Consider the following 23,248-nt stretch of genomic DNA (forward strand, 5'->3'; position numbering starts at 1 on the left):
ATAGGATATCGGGCCCTGAAGCTAATTCAACATTACACCACTATATCAATTAGCGCGACTGTACAGTAATAACTTTACTACATATAAAACAAAAAGAAGGCCAGATGTGTTAGGCCAGAAACTTTTCAGTCACCCATCATATATTCTAATCAAGTGAGTTTTGGTTTTTTTATGACTGCATTCGTAATTTGGATTTTACATTAAAAGTAAGTAAGACTAAGCACAACTGGGCATAATATTTTAAAGAGTTCTAATTATCTATATAATATCGGTGTAAAAACACCATAGACAACTCTTAAAGAAAAAACTATGATAGTACATTTGTAGTGTAAAAGGCATCATTTTTTTTTTTTTTTTTTTTTTATGTAATCCCCAATCACGAGAGGTATTAGAACCTATAGTACTTAGTACCGTGCTTGGGTTGGAGGTTGAGAAGACGAAAGAAGATATTTGTTGACATTGGACTTGAACTTCTGTAGACTGTAATTTTCAGGAAATATGTATGAAGGAAGGTTGTTCCAGAAAATGGCAGTTGAATGAATAAATGAGGAAGATGAAAAGTTGGTTCTGTGAGTTCGAAGTTGGACAGTAAATGGATGTTGGCCAGTGGCAGCACGTGTTCGGACTGTTTTGAAAGAGAGAGCGGGAATTATAGAAGCCAATTCAGAAGAACAGTGCCCATGGAAGTATCTGTAGAAGAGGTATGCAGCAGAAACTGTACGTCTATGAGACAGCAAGTGGAGAGACTCTGTTAGAGATGGATCATTAATTAACCTAACTGCCCTCTTCTGAATGGAATCAAGAAGCCTGAGAGAGGTTTTGGGGGCACCACCCCAGATGTGGGAACAATATTCCATGGCAGGGCGGATTTGCGATTTATACAGAGTGAGCAGCTGTATGGAAGAAAAGTAACGCCGAGAGCGAAAGAGAAAACCAAGTTTTTTAGATGCACAAGAAGCAATATTTGTAATGTGCTTGTGCCAAGAGAGATTAGAAGTCAGGGTAATCCCCAAAAGAGATATATCATTTTGCCTAGAAATCGGAGTGTCACCAAAGATAAGCATAGGAGTAGAAGAATCCTTTTTGCGAGATATAAGACAAGGCTGAGTTTTAGAAGGGTTGAAATCAACTAAGTTTCAACTGTATCTCATATTGTGCTCCTCCTTCACAACAAGTTACCATGTATTGCACTACCTTGAATAAGTAATGCTTCACTAATAGAGAAGACTATTGTTACTTATTCTCAGTGGACACCACCACCCAAACAGCACCGTTTCAAGGCTTATTGGCCTTTCATCATTGGGCACCCTGGTATTGCAAACATGATGACCCAGTTGTGAAGATAATCCCACAATATGAGAGATGCTAAAAGGTGTACATGATAATGTTTAAATAAGACTAAATGCAACTGGGCGTAATATTTTTACAAGTTATAATTATCTATACAATATTGGTGTAAAAACATCATAGAAACTACGATAGTAGTGTAAAAGGCATAATTTCAACTGTATATGAAAAGCCAACAAGCTTTAAAATGGTGTCGTCTGGGTGGTGGTGCCCACTGAGAATAAGTAACAATAGTCTTCTCTACTTATTCGAGGTAGTGCAATACTTGGTAACTTGTTGTGGAGGAGGAGGAGCGTAATATGAGGTATGGTTGAAATGATGCCTTTTACCCTACTATCGTAGTTTTTTCCTTTAAGAGTTGTCTATGTGTTTTTACACTGATATTATATAGATTAAAAGTAAGAGACAGTCGATCCTGCTATCACAAGTTCCACATTTTATAACCATGTATATTTGTGTGTAATAATAAATACTTATATAAATTGAATTTTTTGAAGTTTTTGTTGTATTTATGCTGCTTATCAAAAAGTAAAATTTCTTTCATTATTGGTGTAATGTGAACTGAATATAATAAAATATTAAAAATTAGAAACATGAAAAATTCTCATTGTTTTATATGAACCTCCTGTGAGTTTTAAATTTAAATTCACTTAATATTTTACAGGAATATTCTGATAAAATCCGTCCTTTTGCCATTGATACAGTCACCTATATCCATAAAGCCCTAAGAGAGGGTAAGACAGTTCTAGTAGAAGGAGCAAATGCTGCACTTCTGGATATTGATTTTGGTATGTCTTTTTTGTCCATTTACTAGTTGCAGTATTTTCTTTTACTGATATTATTATTAACTAGTAATCTAGCATTTTTTTATTAAAATATTTTTTATTAGTGCATTCACAACGTTCCCAGACTTACTGCACAGCACCACAGTGAATTGATGCATTGCAATTTGGCATTGTCAGATTCAGTTAACCCTCATCTACATGGGCATAAAAGCTTGTTAATTATTCAGTGTAATCCTTTGCTTACTGATATTTTTATTATTTTAAGGTAGTTTTAATAAATCTACTTTCCAACTTCTAAGTTAAAAATATTTGAATGATTTTGGGGAACACAATGACATCAAAGAAACAAAAGAGAATATATACAAAGGAACGTTTACATTGTGTGACTGGGTGAGTCTCGAATTCTCTATATCGAGCTTTCTACAAACCATGTAAAAACAAAAGTGGGTTTAATCCATAAATCTATGGGAGGGCCATGGTCACTGGAAAGCTGAGCTCTGGGAAAGACAAAAGGAATCAGGAGAATAAAGGATTATCCAGGTGTATGCGGGAATGCAACCTTCTTAAAAAGTGATATCCAAGTCGGTGGAAAGAGAATTTTTGGTTTTGGTGTGTGGTTGAATATTCGTTCGAAAAGTGTGTTGTGGATGTTTTTCAGTGAGGAAAGAGTTATTTTTGGAAGTGCTGGAGTTGGGTTGGGCCCTGAAAATAAGAAAACATAGGGTGGACGTTTATGAAGGCACTCCAGAATTGCTGGTATAGGAGTTGAACTAAGAAAATCAGCCAAGTAGCAAGGAGCCAGTAAAATTCCAGGGATTAGAGGAATTTCCAATTTGATAACAGGCCCAAGCCTAAAGGAGAGGGAAGGAGCGTGAGAGGGAACTAAGTAAAATTTTCTTTATCCAGTACCACCTCCAATACTTGACAAACAGTAATGAATATTTCCAGTAGAAAGAGTTTTCCAATGGTATTCAGTCTTTCTGGAGAATTAATAAGTTATATGTGCGGGGGCTTTAAAGGACAAGATTCAAGAACATTTTAAAAGAGAGAGTACTGTCTGAGATAGATAATTGTTAGTAGTAATTGCAAAGACTTAACCAGAACTGGTATCATTTTATTGAAATTTATCATATGTGAAGAGTTGTTAATAAGGTAGTTTGGTTGTGCATATGCATAATATGAATGGCTAAGAACATTAGAAATAGTTTACTGGCAGATATTTAGACTGGAGAATCTTTTGTGGTTTGTATACGAAATGACCAGATATGACAGGTTATGAATGGTACAGTTATGGATGTGGGTGGGGGGGGGAATTGTTAAGGAAGGAAGTGTGTATATAGGAGCTTTATACATGTATGAAATACTTCATGTGGATATAAATATAAGTTATATGTGCATGCCATGTTTTATTAAACTTTTCCTTTTCCCAAAACCAAGTATCCAGAACAGAGGCCCTAGGGTTATATATATATATATCAATTAAGGATAGAGAAATTTTGAAATTAAACTTGACAAATATGAGAATAACAATATTAGGACTCTTTTGGTTATGGCAAGGAGGTTAGCCTTCACATATTTATTAATTGGGAGTGCCCCATAATGAGGGTAGCCTTTTAGGATGATTTATGAGTGCAAAAATATCAAGTTTGGAACAATTTGCCAATGTTTAGGGAAAATTGGTTCTGAATATTTGAAAATGATAAGTTAAGGATTCTCCATCTTGTACTATTGTGGTTGAATAGCATTTTAGACTCAAATAGGAAAGAGAAGGTTTTGTAGATGACTATTAGGGAAGACATTTAACTGCTTATATGCCAAAAAAAAATTTAAACAGCTGTGCAACTCATATTTCAGAACTGTTTGTGACTGTTGATAAACTTGCAGAAGCTTTAAACATTTTATTTTACATGGAAGCTGTCATGGAATTTTAAGTTATGATTTGAACATGCATTAGATTGCCCAGCATGTGATGCTTCAGATGATTACCAGCAATCAACAGAATTAGTGGGTAACAATTTTCTATGATCTGGTAACATTATCTAATAATGTTCTGTTGTTCTTAAGAGTTCATTGAACAGTTAACAAGATACCCACCATTGTGTACACGTTCTCGATGTCAACTTTCTTGTGCAATAAGAACTTGCCAAACACAATATGAGCTCTCACCATACAATTTTTTTCATTTTCCCTAAAATGAAACATTTATAAGGCCCTCGCTTCTGCAGCAAATAAGAGGTTTTGATGCAGCTGAAGATGGTCTTTGCACCATCCAACTAGAATGGTTCCTGTACTGCTACTAGTTATTGCACCAGTGGTGTGAAAGGTGCATTAGTGCCTCAAGTGCATCAGTAGAAGTGCATTAGTACTTCAATAGTGGACATGTATAGGTCTGGTTCAGTTTAATATGCAAGTCTAGGAACTTTTTGGCTGCTCCACATATGTTTTATTAAAAAACTTATAAAGTATGGCATTGAAACCTTGGCGGCAAGAGAAAGTATTCAAGTAAATATGGCAGATGCTAAACTGCTTTATAACAGATTATCAATAGTTTAAGATATTTTCTCATTAAAGCAGGTTTCTGTTTAAAAACATGTTTTCAGTTCATATAAATATATGTATTCTTCGTTGCGTGCGTGCATGCATGTGCGTGTGCTCAAAGGGTGATATATGCAAGAATCGCAGTTGTTTTCTATTTTACACTGCACTGCACTGCACTGAATTTGAAATAAAACTTTTTTTTATTTCAAATTCAATCTGAATCCTTGTTAATAGGATCTAAGTCATGCATATTACACATCCATATTAATTCAGAAATAATGCAGTAAATTGAATTTTTTGGTATATTGGTAAAATGTACACAATATATACATTGAGTGGACAGAAATCATGGGATACCTACCTAGTAATGGGTAAGCCCACTTCTCACCCAGATAAGGGCAGTCACACAACGAGACATTGAGTCCACTAGTTTACAAAAGCGTTCCACAGGTATTTCCATTCATCCATGCTTGCTGCACCACTGTCCATAATTCCATCGCATTCCTGGATGGAGGATCCAAAGCTCGAACAGACCTTTTCACAGCATTCCAAAGATGCTTCACAGGGTTCGTGTCCAATGAACAGCGAGGCCATTCCATAGTGGTAAAATATGCAGAATGCTCTTCAAACCATGTTCTAGTCACCATGGCTCTGTGGGAAAATTGTCCTGTTGGAAGAGTCCATTGCCCTGGGGGTGCACAGTGACCATGAAGGGATGCAGGTGGTCTCAAGAATGGACACATAACCTGGACCATTCAGAGATGCATCTAGACATACCAGAGTTCCCAACATGTGCCAGTTAACATGCCCCAGACCGTTACCAACCATCCACGTACCTGGACATTTCCTTGTTGACATGACAGGTGCATAGCTTTGTGCGGTTTCTGCCAGGTATGCACCCTCCCGTCTGCTCGAAATAACTGGAAACGGGACTCATTGGACCAGGAGACCTTGTCTTCGATCATTCAAGGTCCAGTGCCGATGTTCTTTTGTCCAGTCATGGTGTTAGCAATGGGACTCTGAAGGCACTCCAGGCACTATCTGGTTGGACAATGGCTCCCACAACCTATTGCGGCTAAATCGTTTGATGGTCTTGGTAGAGATGTTTCTGGCACCTCCCTCGTTGAAGATGGTGGTGATTTGTGCCACTCTGGCTCTGTGGTTGACTGAAACAGTGCAAGACAGACATCAATGGCCACGTTCATCCACCACCTTTCTCCGCCCACAGCGCTGTCCACAATATGTTATTCCCGATACACTCTTGATATTGTCGAATGGGGATAGTGCAATTTCTGTACCACCTCCACAATAGTGACCTATGCATCGGGCACCCACTATCATCCCTCACGACATTTATCCATCCTGACATCGAATTACCATCTATATGAATACAGTGTATCTATATACCTGCCAAGTGCCAAGCCTCCTTCTTAAACTCCATTGAATAAAAACATACAAAAAAATGTTAAAAAAAGAGACATAATATTCAATATTAATATTAACTTAATTGAAAGAATCACAATTTTCATAGTCAGAAACAACTGTCATATGGAGGGAGTAGTGTTAATTCCTTGCTGGCAGAGTTCTGGTGAAACAAGTCCAGTTGATGAAGTGGTCTTGAAGAAATCATCAAGCTTCAGTTGCCTAACACCTTGGTGCCGCTTCCTTATTACTGATCGAAATTCTCTAAAATGTTAAGGAAGCACATCAGGGTCTGATGATGATTCAATATAATGTATGATGTTATCCATTTGTTGTCTTATAACAGAAATTTAGGATGAGGTGCAACCGATTCTTCATCTTTGTTGTCATCGTCATCGTCCTCTTGTTCTCCATGAAAAACATTTTCCGCAATCTCTACCTCAGAAAAAATTTGATAGCCTGGATCACCTTCATCATTTTCGAGCCACTGTTCCATATCATTCCCTGTTGCATTTTTGTTGCCAGCCCTCAGAAGAGTGTCCCCGAAAATTAGACACCTCAACTCCCTCAAAGTCCATTTCAGGTTCTACATCATACCACAACTTCTTCCAAGCATTGGCCAAGGTAGTAATCTTCATATCTTTCCATGCAGCTGCTAAGTTTAAGATAGCAGATCTGATGTTGTATGCATGTAAATTTTGCAGTGTCCTGTGCCTCTTGTATCTTCTTCTGTTTCTTCCAAAAACTTCTTTTTATACAACCTCTTACATGCAACGATGCACCCTGATCCATCGGCTGTATCAGGGAGTAGTGTTAGGAGGCAGAAAAATACATTTAATTCTTCCATCCCTGCTAATTAACCTCTGAGCATTTGGGTGAGCAGGTGCATTATCTAGCAGTAAAACAGCCTTTATTTTATGAGAAGGAATTTTCAGCACATCTGTCTGATAGCGTCGCACACCAGGAATAAAATGGTTAAAGAACCAGTCACAGAAAATATCCATTGTAAACCAGGCATTTTTGAGTGGGAATATATCACCAATAACTGGTTCATTAAATCCTTTAAAGCACGAGGTTTTTTTGCCTTACCATAGGCTACCATATTTGCACAAAATAAAACTGAAATTCGCTCCTTATTAAGCTTACAACCAGTGGTGCTTGTAAGCCTGGGTATTTTCAGGAACAGCACGATAAAAAAGCTGTCTCGTCAGCATTATAAAGCTGTGATAAAATGAGGCCCTCATTTTTATTGAGGTCATTTAGATATTTTCTGAAAGCCTCAATATGTTCTTCATCTGCACCTAAAGATTCACCACAGGTTCTTTTATTAACAATGCCGTGGTGCTTTCAAAAACACCACAGCCATCCATCCATCACTCTCCTAAAATTTTAGGCCCATATGCTTAGCAAGCCTTTCTGCAGCTGACTAACTCAACACCTCTAACACAATACCACTTGAGCACTGCTGAACAAACATTTGTACACTGCTTCCTCTAGGTTTTTATCTTGGGCCACTTTCATACATTTTCTACTACCAACTATAGAAGTAGTCTTGGAACAACCATCTACATTGTATTTTAATGCAAATTCCTTAAGTTTGCATTAAAATGTACATGAATATGTACATATTCATGTACATGAAACTGTTTGCTTTATGACTATAAATCTTGCACACATGAAAAAGGTTACACCACCTTCAAGCTTCTCAATCAGTTCTAATTTTTGTGCAACACTCAAGTTAACACGTTTATGCATTACTTCTTTATTACGCATTTATTATAAAATATGTGAAAAATCACAATTACGTAAAACGCAAAAACAACCAAAATATAAACAACAGAATAGGAATAACTGCACCGGAAGACTGGCACCACTAATCACTCCTCACCTAGGTGACATAATACCCAGAGCCCAACACCGGATGCATGATAAGATAATGCTGACTCATTGATTCAACCTTTTAGCATGCTCTATTTGTGAATAAAAAAAAGAGGTTCTAGGTTTTTCCTTTAGGACAGAAATTTTTTGTCTGTTAAATCAAAGGCCTACTGTACTTGGATTTCAGGAAAGCTTTTGATACTGTTGCACATGGAAGACTTCTTTTCAAATTGGAGTGGTATGGCATTAAGGGCAAGTTCCTGCAATGGATAAAGGGGTGGTTGCGTGGGAGACAACAGAGTGGTAATCAATGGACTTTGTTCCTCTTTGTGGACTAATGTTATTAGTGGAGTCCCCCAGGGTTCGGTACTGGGCCCATTGTTGTTTTGTGTATTAATCAATGATATCGATGAAGGTATATCAGGCTTAATTTCGAAATTTTCAGATGATGCAAAGATTGGCAGAGTTGTTAATGAGAATAAAGACAGTATGCTACTGCATCTAGAAAAGTTAGGGAGATGGGCTGAGAAGTGGCAACTGAAGTTTAACATTGACAAATGCAAAGTACTGCATACGGTAGCAGGAACCCAAGAGAAACGTATCAACTGTGTGGTACTACACTCAGGGAAATGGAGAATGAAAAAGACTGGTGATAATTGTGCAGTCAAATATGAAGTTCCCTGAGCAGTGCAGATGGGCTGCCAAATGCAGGTCATAGAGTCTTGTCGGTGATATATAGGAATTTTACTAGCAGAGAGAAGGAGGTGATTATCCCTTTGTATAAGGCAATGGTCAGGCCATACCTTAAGCACTGCTTACAGGTCTGGAAGCCTCATTTTAGGAAGTATGTAGAGTTGCTAGAACGAGTACAAAGAAGGGCAACAAGATTGATGAGAGGAACAAAGGGTTGCTCTTACCAAGAAAGCTTAAATTCTGCAAGTTGCAGCATCTGAAGACTAGGCACCTGTAAGGTTATCTGATTGAGGTGTAAGGCCTTGAATGGCTTGAGCAGGCTCAATGCTGATGGGATTCTTCTGCTTACTCAGATTATGAACCTGAGGGGGGCATTGATTAAAATTGAGGAAAGAGTTTGAATAATAGATGTGCGGAAGTTTTCTTTTAGCCAGCGGGTTGTTAATTGCTGGAACAGACCTCCATTTGTTGTTGTCGAAGTTGATAGCTTAAATAAATTTAAGGCACTAGCCAAACATTTGGAATGGGTGAAATGGGAGGGGTTTTTTTTTTTTTTTTTTTTTTTTTTGGCTGATGCTGTATAAGTTTGCTTTCTTGCATCATATGCCTTAACTAATGCTAATGCCAAAGATGATGCTTGTTGAAAAAAAAAGAGCATATGGCAATAAAATTCTGAATACCTTAAAAAAAAAGTTGTTTATGGTAACTGTAACCTTTTTCTGGAATATGTACATGTAAAGTACTGGCAAAATGATGGAAGGAATCAAGCTTATCTTGCAACAGCCAAGAAATAAAGTAAAAGTAACCACTGTCATCTTCCCTCTTTTCATTTACGTATTTCGATATCCAGTCTACGATTACTCACTCTCATTTTTAAATTTATGTCCCTTTGTGTGTCGCATGACTAACCATAAAAATTTCCTACATTTAGTTTACTCAAACATAAATTCCATTTCTTAATTTAAATTTATCGAAGTAATTTACCTTACTTGCAGAAAGTTTACTGTGGCAGTTCTGTTTCATCTGCCTTGAGATTGTTGAAAATCTTAGTCTTCTGCCTTGTTAAAGTGAAATTTGCATTTTCTCCCTTAGCTTGCTGATGAGAAATCCAAATCCATAATATCTCATTTTTAACAGCAAGATGTTTTCCATGGTTAAACATTTAATTCTGAGAGGCACTGCAATTTTTCAATGTCTTTATATTTTTTGTTTATCAGCCACAATTGTTGTGAGTTCATATTCATATTTAGTATTAGCTATTCATTTTCCAGCTTAAAAGTTAGCAATAATTTTCAGTTTCTTTTCCAGAGTAGGGACTGCCCTTGATCTCTTAGCTTTCTGAACTTTGCAGACATGGACATTGAGTTTCTCTTTAAAAAAAAAAAAAAAAATATATATATTTATATATAAATATATAAAAGAAAAGAAAATATATATAGAAATTTCTATATATATATATATATATATATAGAAAAAAAAAAAATATATATATATATATATATATATAGAAAGCTAGAAGACATGATGACAGATGGACTAAGAAAATAACAGAATGGTACCCAAGAGGAGCTAGAAGAAAACCTGGAAGACAAAGGCGGAGATGGATAGATGAAATTCATTAGTTTTTGAGTAGTAAATGGATGGCCAGTGCTCAAAACAGAAGGAACTGGAAAGTTGCTGGAGAGGCCTTCATCCTGCAGTGGATTGAAAATGGCTGATGATGATGATGATGATATAGAAAAGATCAGCATCGAACTGCTGTGTGAAAATCTCTCACCGTGAGTGTTTCCTAGTAGTCTGGTGCTGCTGAACATTAGGAAGTGACATATACAAATAGGAAATATAACTTGCAAAATATTAAACGTGGCAGTTTGTTTAACTAGTATGCTTGACAGTGATCACATCATAAGCTCTATGTTATATGTCCATATGTAAAGCTTTGATTATTTAATGTTGTCTGCCTATAAAACTGCTCTATATGTTTATTTCTCAATAAACAGTGACCTATTTGTTTTCTACAAATATTTAAAATTTTTTAATTTCATTTTAGTAGTGTTGAATAATGGAGGACGTATATATACAAGAAATGACAGATAGAGAAAAATAACAGATATCACTGCCCCCAATATATACACACAAGGCGCTACTATTAAATAACGAGACTGATGCAATAAAGTAAATACAGTATAATAAAATATTTTGGACCTTACAAGCCCCTTCAAAATAATTTCCTTGGTCTAGCACACATTGCTTTCATACATGTATTCCAAACACAGAAATATTTCTGGGCTTCATCTTCTTTAAGCCTTTTTTTGGACGTTTCTTCAGTTGACCGAAAATCGGTTCCCTTGCGTAAACATTTCAGTCTAGAGAAGATAAAAAAAAAAAAAAAAAAAGTCACAAAGGCCAAGGTCTGGTGAGTAGGATGTATATTCACACACAGGAATTTGTTTTTTTGGCCAAAAACTAGTGAACAGAGAGCACTTTGTGTGCTGGAGCATCCGTCCTTCAGGTCTCTTCCTTTGAATTTTTTCATGCATCCTTGTTGGATATTCAGTGTAGTATGTTTGCTTGACAGTGATTTGGTGGGACTCATTCAGCCGTAATAATGTTTGCTTAACTGTTATTTGATGGGACTCATTCAGCCATAATAATGCTTTTGATGTCAAAGAAAACAAGAAGCATGGTTTTCATTTTTGATTTTGGGATTCTTGCTTTTTTCTTTCTTTCTTCTTTTGTTTTTTTATATGAGTGAGTGTTTTGTCTTTTGGTTTCTGGATTGTGCTGAAACAGCCAACTTTCACTGCAAGTGATTATGGTATTCAGGAAGTCTGGATCTTCTTTAATTTTTTTTTCAAAACATCTTCACAAGCTTGGAGTCTTCTCATTCTTTGATCTTCATTTAAAATTTGGAAATTTGTCTGTTTTGACCATATTGAGTTCTGATGTAACCATTGTAATGCTTAAATGATGATCGCTTCTAATCAATTTCCTTACCTGGTTCACATTTTCATCAGTTTTATGGATACCAGATGATCTGGACATTCACTGTCTTTGACATTCTTTCTTCCTTTTAAAAATCTTTTATTCTATTCAAACTTGCAGTGTGAGCTAATGGCATAATACCTTTCCTATAAACTTGATGTAACAATTCATAACTTTTTCAGTTGCTGTTTTCTTTAGTTTTGTTAAAATTTTGAGGGTGTTTGTTATTCGATTCTTTTGTATGTCATTTTTTCTGCAAACTGCAAAAACATAAGATAATAAAAACCTATCTCATTGCAAAGTGAATGAGCATGTTGGAACATAACTTGGCAAATAACTACAGAAAGGTTCATGGTCAGCTGCTGTGCCTTTGTTTCGCAGGTGGTGCTTGGTGTGTAGTGGCTTCATGCGCAGTCTCTATTTAATAGCCACACCTTGTATTGTTTTCGGCCATTTCAGTTACGTATAAAATAACATTTCAAATAGCACTTAATAGGTTACAATTCTTCCAGCAGGATGCAGAGGGCAAAGTTTTCTGGAATTTAGATCCAAAGGCTAATGGATTTTTTTAATGAAAGCCCCATACACTACACAAATAGTATCACACATATTGTATGAAGGCCAAGAAGACAGCAGGTCATTATTCACATTACACTTGAACTTCTATATGTTATAGACCTGTTAGTTTAAGAATATAGTATTCTTAAAAGAAATTAATTATTGGTAGTAATTTCATGGTAATGTTTAGCAACCAAGTCAAAATAAGAATTAATCAGTATTTAAAAGCACCTGTACGGTTTAATTTTGACAAATTTTCAAAATTTCAAGAAGAAACTTGCTCCACATAGACCACAACCAGCAGAAAACTCTCTCCTTGGGGCATTTTCAAGAAATTCACTTCAGAAGTGGTAAGCATTAAAATCTGTATCCCCCCCAAAAAAAACCCCACCAAATGTATCAACCTCATACTGTGGTCATAAAAAAGTTTTCACAAAATCATACATTTTTGCACCACAACTTATGTACAACCACAAAAATACATAAAAATCTAGTTACAGTTGGACCTCTATATAACAAAATCGGTTGTTCCCTTGAAAAAATTCGTTAAACAGAAATTTCATTATAAAGAAATATGACCTTTGCAACAGTAAAAAAATACTGTAAATTCAGAAATACGCAGGAATGAATAAAATTTTTAACATTTTAAAACAATTTATTAATACATACATATTAAGAAATTACTACTTACATGATGTGCACAATGTATTAGTACGCTTTTAAGAATTATGTCGTAAAATATTTGGTTATTTTTTGTGAGTTTTACACCGTTCATAAAAATGTTTGCACTTGTTTAAATGTTCAAATATTTTTTTCTGTTGCAATTTCTTTCCACTGAAGGTCTTGATGCAAATTTCAAATGCTGCCAACATTTCTTGTTTGGAAGGTTGAATATTGCTATTGCCCTCATTTCCTTTGTTGCCCTCATTTTCATCCAACACATTATCGATATTGTCATTAGATCTTTAAATACACTCCAAAATGTTGGAGTCACTCGGATATTCTGTTACTGTTACATCATTCTCAACTCTTAAAAATTAGTTAAGGACAATTTCTCCACCGATCAAACCTGGCTTGGAACTTTTCCCAAGATTTCTCAATGTCTTGTAGTAGTCCATTGCTGTTAATTCCACCACATTATGTATATGTTATTTTTGCACCACAACTTATGTATAACCATTTTTATGAAGAAAGGTAAAATACATAAAAATCTACTTTATAATTGGCATTTTATCAATACCTGCTTTTGTGAAACAATTCTTAATCGTTGTTTCCGTCACATCTTGACTCCACACTTTCACCAACTCCAATATGCATAACCGAAAATCTATAACAGAATCTATAGGCTGGTTGGTTTCTGTTCTCAGTATAATTTTTTTCAGTATAAGCCTTCAGTAGTGCATTTTCAAATCCTTGGCCCATTGGCTGCAATTTAGACAAGGTATTCAGAGTAAAGGAAACCTCACACTTGTAAGTTTCGAAATTACCGAGTGAAGGTTGGCAGGGCAGTTGTCGACAATCAACGTGATTTTTCTGTTTTCTTTTATCAACTTTCTATTGAAATTTAAAATCCACTGTTCAAATTTTTTTAAAAAACTGTTTCTTTCCAATGGGTGCAGTCTTCTTCGATTGCAACTCCACTTTCATCAGAATAACTTTTTCAAGTAAGTCATGGTGCTCTTTAAATTTGACCAGCCAACCAGAACAGGCTTGGAATGTTTTATGTTCCAGAAAAGATGCATACTCCATAGCCTTCTCTTTTATTAATGACTCTGATATCGGCACGTTTTGGTTTTGAATCAGCTTCATCCTCTTAAAAACTTCATCCTCTTAACTGCTTCTGTTCACATCTTTATACAGGCATAATTTCGCATGCTTCCCATTGGATCCCATTTCCTCAAACAGTTTGAAAATCGAAACAGTTTTTCAGAATGGCTAACACACTACTGGCAGGAATACCAAATTTTAAAGCAATTTTTTTTTTTTAACGCCTCGATCTACACTTTTGTGCACTTCCAGCACACCACTTTTTCATACTACACTCAACGTTTTCCTCTTAGACACTGTAAGGTTACTTGCACAGCAGCTAAAACAAAACTAAAATTAGGGACCACTTGTACCTACCATGTAAACAGAGACAGGTGAAATTTACTGAAAACGTGGATGACTCATTCTTCAAAACAACAGGTGAATTTCCAGGATAAAGGAAAATCGCTCTCTCCTAATTCTCTAATAGGATGCCTACAGTAGAAAACAGATTGATCAGACTCATTGTCTGCTTCACGAAATGCCTTAATCTTTGCCAATGGCTGTGGACACAAAGATAGCAGTTGACCAGCACAAATTCTCAGTAGAGTCGTGTATAGGATGTATAGGTTTTACCTTTTCTATTTAGCCATTGTTGGGCAAAGGTCTCTCCCAGAACCTTCCACCTTTTTCTCTTCTGTGCCATGGTTGGCCAGTTTCCTCCTGCAGGGTTTTATGGGCACCACTAAATTGTGAAATGTTTAGCTCTTAATTTGTGCTTTCTACAGCATCAGCTCTATTGCCTAAAGGGCAGAGGTGCGAACAATGTATATCCGGGTCTCTCAAAATCAGTTCGTTATATGGAAATTTTCTTTGTTATACGGAAGCTATTTTCAATGCAATGAGCAAGTGGAAATCAAAAAGTTTTGTTACATAGAATAATTTGCTATATGGAAGTTCATTAAAGAGAGGTCCGACTGTATCCCCATTCCAAAAATATACCATATTGTCTGCAATTACTTCACTGAATTCTTGTTGATGAGCTTCTAGTACAGTCTTTTCCACATTAGATAAGAACTGTGTATAAGTTTTGAAAGGCCTCTGAGCTACTTAATTTTCTTTTAGGCAGCATATGGACAAATACAAATAGAGGAGGGTTGCTCTGTCAACACTTTGTAAATGACAATCTAAAGTTCAAAAAACTTTCACTAAATAGTAAGCAAGTTGAATGAATTGTTATCTCTGTCTAATCCTTCATATACAGATCAGGGAAAATCAAACTGAGTAATACATCACCTATTATCAGTGAATTGTTAATGTTCTCAAATAGCAATTAGGTAATTCCATAACACAACCAATTTATCAATATAGGAATATATTAAAAATTCGTGTTATTAAAGTATAAAATATTATATTTTATTAATGAATATTTTAATGCCCGTGATTAGAGTTAGCAAAAGCTTAAAATGCTGAAGTTTGAAGTTCGTTTTTATTTATTTATTTTATTAAGCTTTGACTAAGTACATTTTACCTGTATATTTTAGTATATTTTATTAATGGTATTAATGCAAAATATATTAAAATGTATAATTGTAAAATGTATTAAAATGTAAAAATTTTTTAAAAGGGGAAATCTGCACTCTGTACAATTATGCTCTGCTTTGGTGAATGTCCAATCCAAGTCCTAATTTATCTATACTCATGTAGTACTGGATAAGAGAATGCCAGATTTGGGAGTTTGACTAAATGTACAAAAATTTACATACCTCCCTGTTCCAGAAATATTAATTACTTTCAACCTGATTTTCTCCAAATCCAATAAATATTTTAAGCAAATGAAGAAATCATTTATCTTTCAACATTTAAATATATATTTTTTTTTATTTTAAAAATAGTAATATTTAATTTTGTAATTCTATATTTTTATAAGAAACAAAACTAGAAATTTCTGTAAAACTGAAAATTTTCTTCCCTGAAAATTGAAAAATTTTTTCCCCCATATTTGAAGTTGACAAAAAAAAAAAAAAAATCAACAAATGTTGTCTAATATTATTTTTGATATTAGCATTGGCATTAGTAGAGACATATAATGCAAGAAGGCAAGCTTATATAGCATCAGCCAAAAAAAAAATCCCTTCCCATTTCACCCATCCATTCATTCCAAATGTTTGCCTAGTTCTGCCTTGAACTTATTTACGTTGTCAACCTCGGCAGATGGAAGTTTGTTCCAGCAATCAACCACCCTCTGACTGACTAAAGGCAAATTTCTGCACATCTGTTCTACTACAGTTGTCTTTCATCAATTTGAATTTATGTTCCCTCAGCTTCATAATCTGAGCAAGATGAAGAATCCCATCATCATTGAGCATGCTCAAACCATTCAAGGCCTTATACACCTCAGTTAGATCACCTCACAGGTGCCTAGTCTCAAGACGCTGCAATTTGCAGAACTTTCTTGGGAACAGCAACCCTTTATATCCTTCCTAAAATTAGGCATCCACATCTGTATGCGGCGCCTCCGTAGTCAGGTGGGAAGGAGCAGCAGTGTGTAGCACACACTTCTTGATTAGACCGGGGTTCGAGCCAGTGACCACCAGATACGGAGGATGCAGAAAGGTCAGGGCATGACCACTGCATATTCCCGGAGCAATATGGCCTTAGTTGCTAATGCTCCTAAAAACCAAATAACAAACAAACCTCCGTATGCAGTATTCAAGGTGTGGCCCGACCATTGCATTATGCAAGGGATAAGGATAAGGAGGACAATCACTTCCTTATCCTTGCTAGCAAAATTTCGGTATATCATTGACAAGACACCATGAGCTACTCTTGCAGCCTGTCTGCACTGCTCAAAAAAAAAAAAAAAAAAACTTCACATCTGACTGCACAATTACCCCAGGTTGTTTTTATTCTCTACTACCCTGAGTGTAGTATCACACAGGTGGTACTACACTCAGGGTAGTAGTTTTTATTCTGTTTTTTTTTTTTCTCTACTACCCTGAGTGTAGTACCACACAGGTGGTACATTACTCTGCAGTTACTGCTACCCTATGCAGTACTTTATATTTGTCAGGGCTGAGATGTGTCAACTGAAGTTGACACATCTCAGCCCATCTGCTCAACTTTCCTAGCTCCTGTTGCAGTAGTTTACTGTCATTATCAACCCTGCCAACCTTCGTATCGTCTGCACACTTAGACATTAACTCTGCTATACCTTCATCAATATCATTGATAAATACAGAAAACAACACTGGGCCCGACAACGAACCCCAGGGGGCTCCACTAATAACATTAGTCCACGAAGAGCAGAATCCATTGATTACCACTCTCTGTCTTCTCCCACTCAGTCATCCTTTAATTCATTGCAGCAACTTGCCCTTAATGCCATACTGCTCCAATTTGTACAGTAGTCTTCCATGTTGCAACAGTATCAAAAGCTTTCCTAAAATCCAAGTATATGATATCAAAATTGATATCTTGCATCTACTTCCTTTGTGACCACATCATAGTATCCAATCAAATTTGTGAGAGAAGACTTCTCCTTAAGAAACCCATGCTGTTCTGAACTATAACTGCAGTCTTGTCTGGATGGTCCTGCATTGCTTATTTAGCCAGTGACTCCATTATTTTTCTTGGAACTAACAGGTGTGTAAATACTCATGTCACCCTTTCATCCCCCCTTTGTTAATTGTGCACACATTTTCATATCTCCACTCCAAGGAAGCTTTCGTAATGATGTCTAAGGGTTTATTTACTTCCTTTGCTACCTCCTTTAATATAACTGGATAGATCCCATCCAACCCAGGTACTTTTGTTATGTTCAGTTTCGAAAATTTCTCTTCCACTTTGCTCTCAGTAATTACAAAATCACTTAGTTCTCTGCCAGAGTTTGTTAAGCTTCTGTCCTCCACTTCTCTACAGACATTCCTCGTGTGTGAATGTAGATGCAAAATACTCATTCAGTTCGTCAGCTACCTGAGCAGGTTCATCAAGAATCGAACCGTCGATATCAAGAGGACCAATCTGATTCATCCCCTTTCTTCTAGAGTTTACATAAGTAAAGAAGTCTTTGCTTTTTTTTTCTTTGTATCCTTTGCCAAAGATTTCTTGTAATCTTCCTTCACTTGCCTAATCTCCTTTGTGACTTGATTACAGACTAACTTATATCTACCATAGTCTTCTGTGTCACCTGATAATTTATATGCATCCCATGCATTTTTCTTCTCTGTCACGAGTCTCAGTTCATCTGCCATCCATTTAGGATTAAACCTTGAACAGTATTTCTTAGTTGGGACAAAAAGCCTAGTAGCTTCCAAGATTACTTCCTTGAATGCTTCTCATTTAGAATTTGCTGTTGTAACATCATCAATTGATCCCATTGTATAGAATTTAAAAACTGTCTGGGACCACTGTAGTCACCTTTACGAAAGCAAAAACCCTTCCCTTTACCCCTGATTGTAGTTACATCTTTAAGTAAATCCCACACCAGTACACTGTGATCACTGCCACCTAATGGTTCCCTTATCTGCAGATTCTTAATGCATGAAGAATCACTGCTGATAATCAGATCAAGAGTATTACTCCCTCTGGTTGCCTCTCGAACATGCTGCTGTAGGAAACAATCATATAAATAAATACACAAAAGAATTGCTAATATGCGAGTCACTCACCAAACCACAAATTCCAGTCAATATGTAGGAAATTAAAATCCCCCATTATAAGACATTCTGATTTACTTGCACACTATATTTCTCTGTACAGTTCATTGTACTCATCAGAGTTGTTAAGCCGATAACAAACTCCTACTCTCAATTTTACTTTCCCTGTGCATATGTCACACCAAACTGACTCAACGTTGCACTGTCCACCCATGTCAGCTGGTTGCACTTCCTTAGATTTTGTTTTCTTAACTATAACAGCATGATCCTTCCATCCTTTCTGTTCACAATGAACTCCCCCCCCAAAAAAATTTCAATTCTGCATTCCTTATCTCTGTATGACACCACATCTCTGATGTCACAATATCTGCCTTTGATGTCTTCACTAGCACCTCAATTTCATCAAATTTATTTACTATACTCCTAGCATTGGTGTTCATGCAAGTATACATGCACGTATTCTTATTCTTAGTTATCGTAACACAGCGGGTGTATTTACTTGTTCTATGAAAACTACCAGCAGTTCTGGAAATCCCCAGCATCTTGCTTTCCAGACTGATGTTCATTCCAGTAGAAGCAGTGCAAGAGTCACTTTCACCTCTGCCAGCGGCCACTGTTAATTTCTCTGTGGATCCCCCCCCCCTCCAAGCTAGCAGTTTTCCATTCCACCTAACACTGCCTCTATAGCATCAGCAAATATTCTTACACCCTTTCTATTTCAGTGTAACTCATCTCTGCAGAAACAATCTTCTGTTAACAAGCAGAGAAAAAATTTATGCCATGAGCCTTTCACAGTCTCTCTGAATTGATCAACAGGGCTCTCATCATGTACTCCCTCCTCATGTCTGTGCAGAATTGTAGACATGCTCAACTTTATCCCTAATTCGTGGCTTTTTTTCAACAATAACTGTATTTGCTAGGTAAGTCTGCTGATCTCTTACTCTTTAAGGTTATATCTGCTCTACAGTGTCATCTGCTTTTGCCCCTGGCAGACATACCCGGTCCTGTTATCTATCCTTTTCTTGTACCTATCCTTTTTACACAATATATTTCCCATCTCCTGACAATAGAGTCACCAACAATAACTAGCTCCTTTGGGACCAGCACATTCTGCCATGAAGTTTGCCGCTGTGTTGCCTGATGCAAAAGATTTAGCTCTGGCGTTGAGTTCGGCAGCTGAGAGCTTGATGGGTCCCCCCATTTTAATTCCTTCGAGGACAGCTACCCTAACTTCAAACTCTCATAGGCACCCATCAGAATGCTGAGTTGGTTCCTAATTTCTTGACACTCCCTGCACCTATCACACACAAAGACACCCTCCCTGGGTAGATCATGTCCAGTTTCAGAAAGTTCCACAAACATTGCACAAGTTGCACATTTTTTTAGGCTATGATGCATTGGAGAATCGTTCCTATGGCTCTTACCCCTGCGACAGCACTCCCGCTACTTTGTGCACATTGCTTTGCTGCTCTAGTCTGGGGCATGATTTCTGTTTAAATGTGATTTAATTAATTAACAATGAAAATTAATAAGGTTAATAAATTTAATTGATTAATCTACTGTACTATACTTGACTATAAAATACTATACTAAGCTAATGCAGCGATACATATTATGCTATCTAGTTTTATGTTATATCTTATGCTGTCAAGTTGGAGATATACGCTATCAAGTTATGCTTTACCGTAACATTCACAATGTTAAATTAGTTATATCCTTAGCTAAATACAAAATATATATGCCCAAAAAGTGATTAAAAACCTTCAAACTACTTATTTATTACAATTAAAACCCTACTATTCTTTTGCGCTACTTACTGGTTACATGCTACAATATTTGCGCCCAAAACTCCGATACAATTGCGGTATGAGTAGCGAGTCGTAACTTACAAAATCACTAGCTAATTTAAAAAAAAATAAGCTAACAAACAGTACTAAACCTATTTAATCTATTTATAAAAGACAAATGAATATGTTAATTAAAAATACGATAAAATGTGTAAGAAAAACGTATCGTTTGCAGGAGCTCAAGAAGTCTACATCTTCACATTACGGGTGGTGCCTCGCAATTCGACGTACCGCTATTCGACAGTCGGATTTCGCGGGCCAGCGAAAACGCTACGTGATATTGCACGATAGAATTCTTGGCTGGACTACATAACTGCGTTTAACGTTACTAAATAGCACTAAATAGTGACGGCTGCTTCATACATTTTAACCAATGGTATTAAAGAGCGAGAGTAACATTTAACCAATGATAGATAAAGCGGGAATAGATCCCTCAATCGTTCAGCTACGTTAGCAGCCCTCAAAGATAGCTACAGGTATGCCATCAGTTCTTCCTCAGTTATGAGACAACATTATCTCGTTAATAATCGTAGTCTGAGTTCACGTTGTGCTGATTTATAATTCTGCATTTCTCATAAAGTAAAAAATTTTGTGCTTTGGCAGTTATTTATTTTTTGAGTGAAATTTGATAATGGCTCCAAAGAGAAGTGAACAGCAGAATAATTCAGGAAAGAAACACACTTGGTTGAGCATAGAAAAGAAGAAAGAAATTATAGAAAAAGTGCAGAAAGGTAGAACAATTACAGATGTAGCTCAAGAGTATGGCATCCCTAGGTCAACCGTGGCAACTTTTTGGCAACAAAGAGACAAGATTATAGGTGCTAGGGTGTTTGTTAGAGCAATGAAAATTTCTGGCAGAAACAGATCTTTAATCAATGAAGAAATGGAAAAGCTGCTTCTTACGTGGATTAGAGAAAGACAGATGAAAGGAGATCCAGTAACTCAGGCAATGATCTGTGAGAAGGCTAGGTTAATTTTTGAAGAATTGCAGAAGAAAATTCCAGGATGTATCTCAGATCAGACTGATGAATTCAAGGCAAGTCGTGGGTGGTTTCACAGATTCAGAGGTAGAACAGGTATCCATAGTGTTCTCAGACATGGGGAAGCAGCTAGTGCAGATAAAAAGGCTGCAGAAGAGTTTGTGAAAAAATTTGAAGATTTAATCATGAAGGAAGGCTACTTGCCGAAGCAAATTTTTAACGGGGATGAAACTGGGTTATTTTGGAAACGCTTACCAAATCGAACATACATCATGCAAGAAGAAGTGACGCTCCCAGGACATAAGCCTTACACAAGGCTTATGTCCTGGGAGCATAAGGACACAAGGCTTACCTTGTTATTGACAGCAAATGCAAGCGGAGACTTTAAAGTAAAGCCACTTCTCGTTTACCACTCTAAAAATCCTCGCTGCTTTGGGAAGAAAATCATCAAGTCCAAACTCCCAGTGATGTGGAGATCCAATGCAAAATCCTGGGTAGGCCAGAAAGTCTTCAAAGATTGGATTTTTGAGGAGTTTTCCACGAGCGTAAAAAAATTCCTCATTGACAATTTACCTTTTAAAGCACTGCTGATTCTTGACAATGCTAGTGCCCACCCCCAAGACTTGGCAAACATTCTTGAAATTGACTTTGATTTCATCAAAGTCCAGTTTTTGCCTCCAAACACCACATCACTGATCCAACCCATGGATCAAGAAGTAATTGCCTGTTTTAAAAATCTTTACACCAAGGCTTTGTTTTCACAGCTTTTTGACGTGACTCATTCTTCTGATAAGACACTGAAGGAGTTCTGGAAGACTGAGTTCAATATTCTTCACGCCATTTCCTTTATTAAAACTTCCTGGGAGGGAGTGACACAGAGGACCCTTCGTGCATCATGGAAGAAACTCGTTCCTTCCTTTTTTCGGGATGACAACAATGCAGTCCAAGCCGCTGAAGAATCAGAAGCAACTGCGGCCATGCGAGAAATCATTTCGACGGCGGAGAACCTTGACATAGGAGAAGTTGATGAGGCTGATGTAGAAGAGCTTGTGGAGGATCACGATGACGAACCAACCGTGGAAGAACTCAAAACACTCAGCGAACAGGAAGCAAAAGAGAGAGAAAAGGAAATTTCACTTGAAGAAGAAGAAGAAGAAGACAGAAAAAGGGCCGATGCCAACAGCTGCCATTAAAGAAATTTTATTCCATTGGGAGAAGGTGTGCAGTCTGCTTGTTTAAAATGGCACCCCAACACTGCTGTTGTAACTAGAATGACAGACTTGTTTAACAACACTGCTACGCATCACTTCAAGGCTATCTTGAAAAAGAGGGAGAGACATTCCACCCTTGATCAATTCCTCATCCCATTCAAGCCAAGAGGAGAAGAGAAAGAGTAGAATAAGATAAATAAAACATCCTTCCAACATCTAAGGCTCAATGAAATGTATGTACTCATTATGTATTTAGTAATTTCGTTTGTTATATGGTAGAATATAGTAAAGTCAATAATACTGTGTATTTGTCTCCGACAACGAATTAATCAATTTTCCATAAACTTATATGGAAAATATTGACCCGCAATTCGACTCTAATTCGGCGACGGATTATAGTCGAATTGTGAGGCACCACTGTATAATCTTGTTCTCGCATCCATCACATGCAAATAGTCAAGGAAGAGTAACAAATACTAACAATCATTCATAATATCAAGTGAATAATTTAACTACTGATCATCGGACATCCTTGTCAAGAGAATAATTATTACTAATCTGTATTTTGACATAATAAAATTCACTACTACTAGTCATTCA

The 23,248-nt window shown here is 36.6% G+C and overlaps 1 protein-coding gene across 1 annotated transcript in view; it reads left to right on the top strand.

The window, feature by feature from the left end:
- Adss (adenylosuccinate synthetase) overlaps window positions 1-23,248 on the top strand; it is a 236,410-nt gene that overhangs the window by 134,945 nt on the left and 78,217 nt on the right. The window contains exon 8 of the mRNA XM_090375434.1: window positions 2,012-2,135. Within this exon, the coding sequence (XP_090231560.1) occupies window positions 2,012-2,135 (124 nt within the window). The remainder of the gene's footprint in view (window positions 1-2,011; window positions 2,136-23,248) is intronic.

The sequence above is a fragment of the Mastigoproctus giganteus genome, chromosome 6 (genome assembly GCF_048544385.1).
Source record: "Mastigoproctus giganteus isolate SK-2022 chromosome 6, ASM4854438v1, whole genome shotgun sequence".
Taxonomy (NCBI): domain Eukaryota; kingdom Metazoa; phylum Arthropoda; class Arachnida; order Uropygi; family Thelyphonidae; genus Mastigoproctus; species Mastigoproctus giganteus.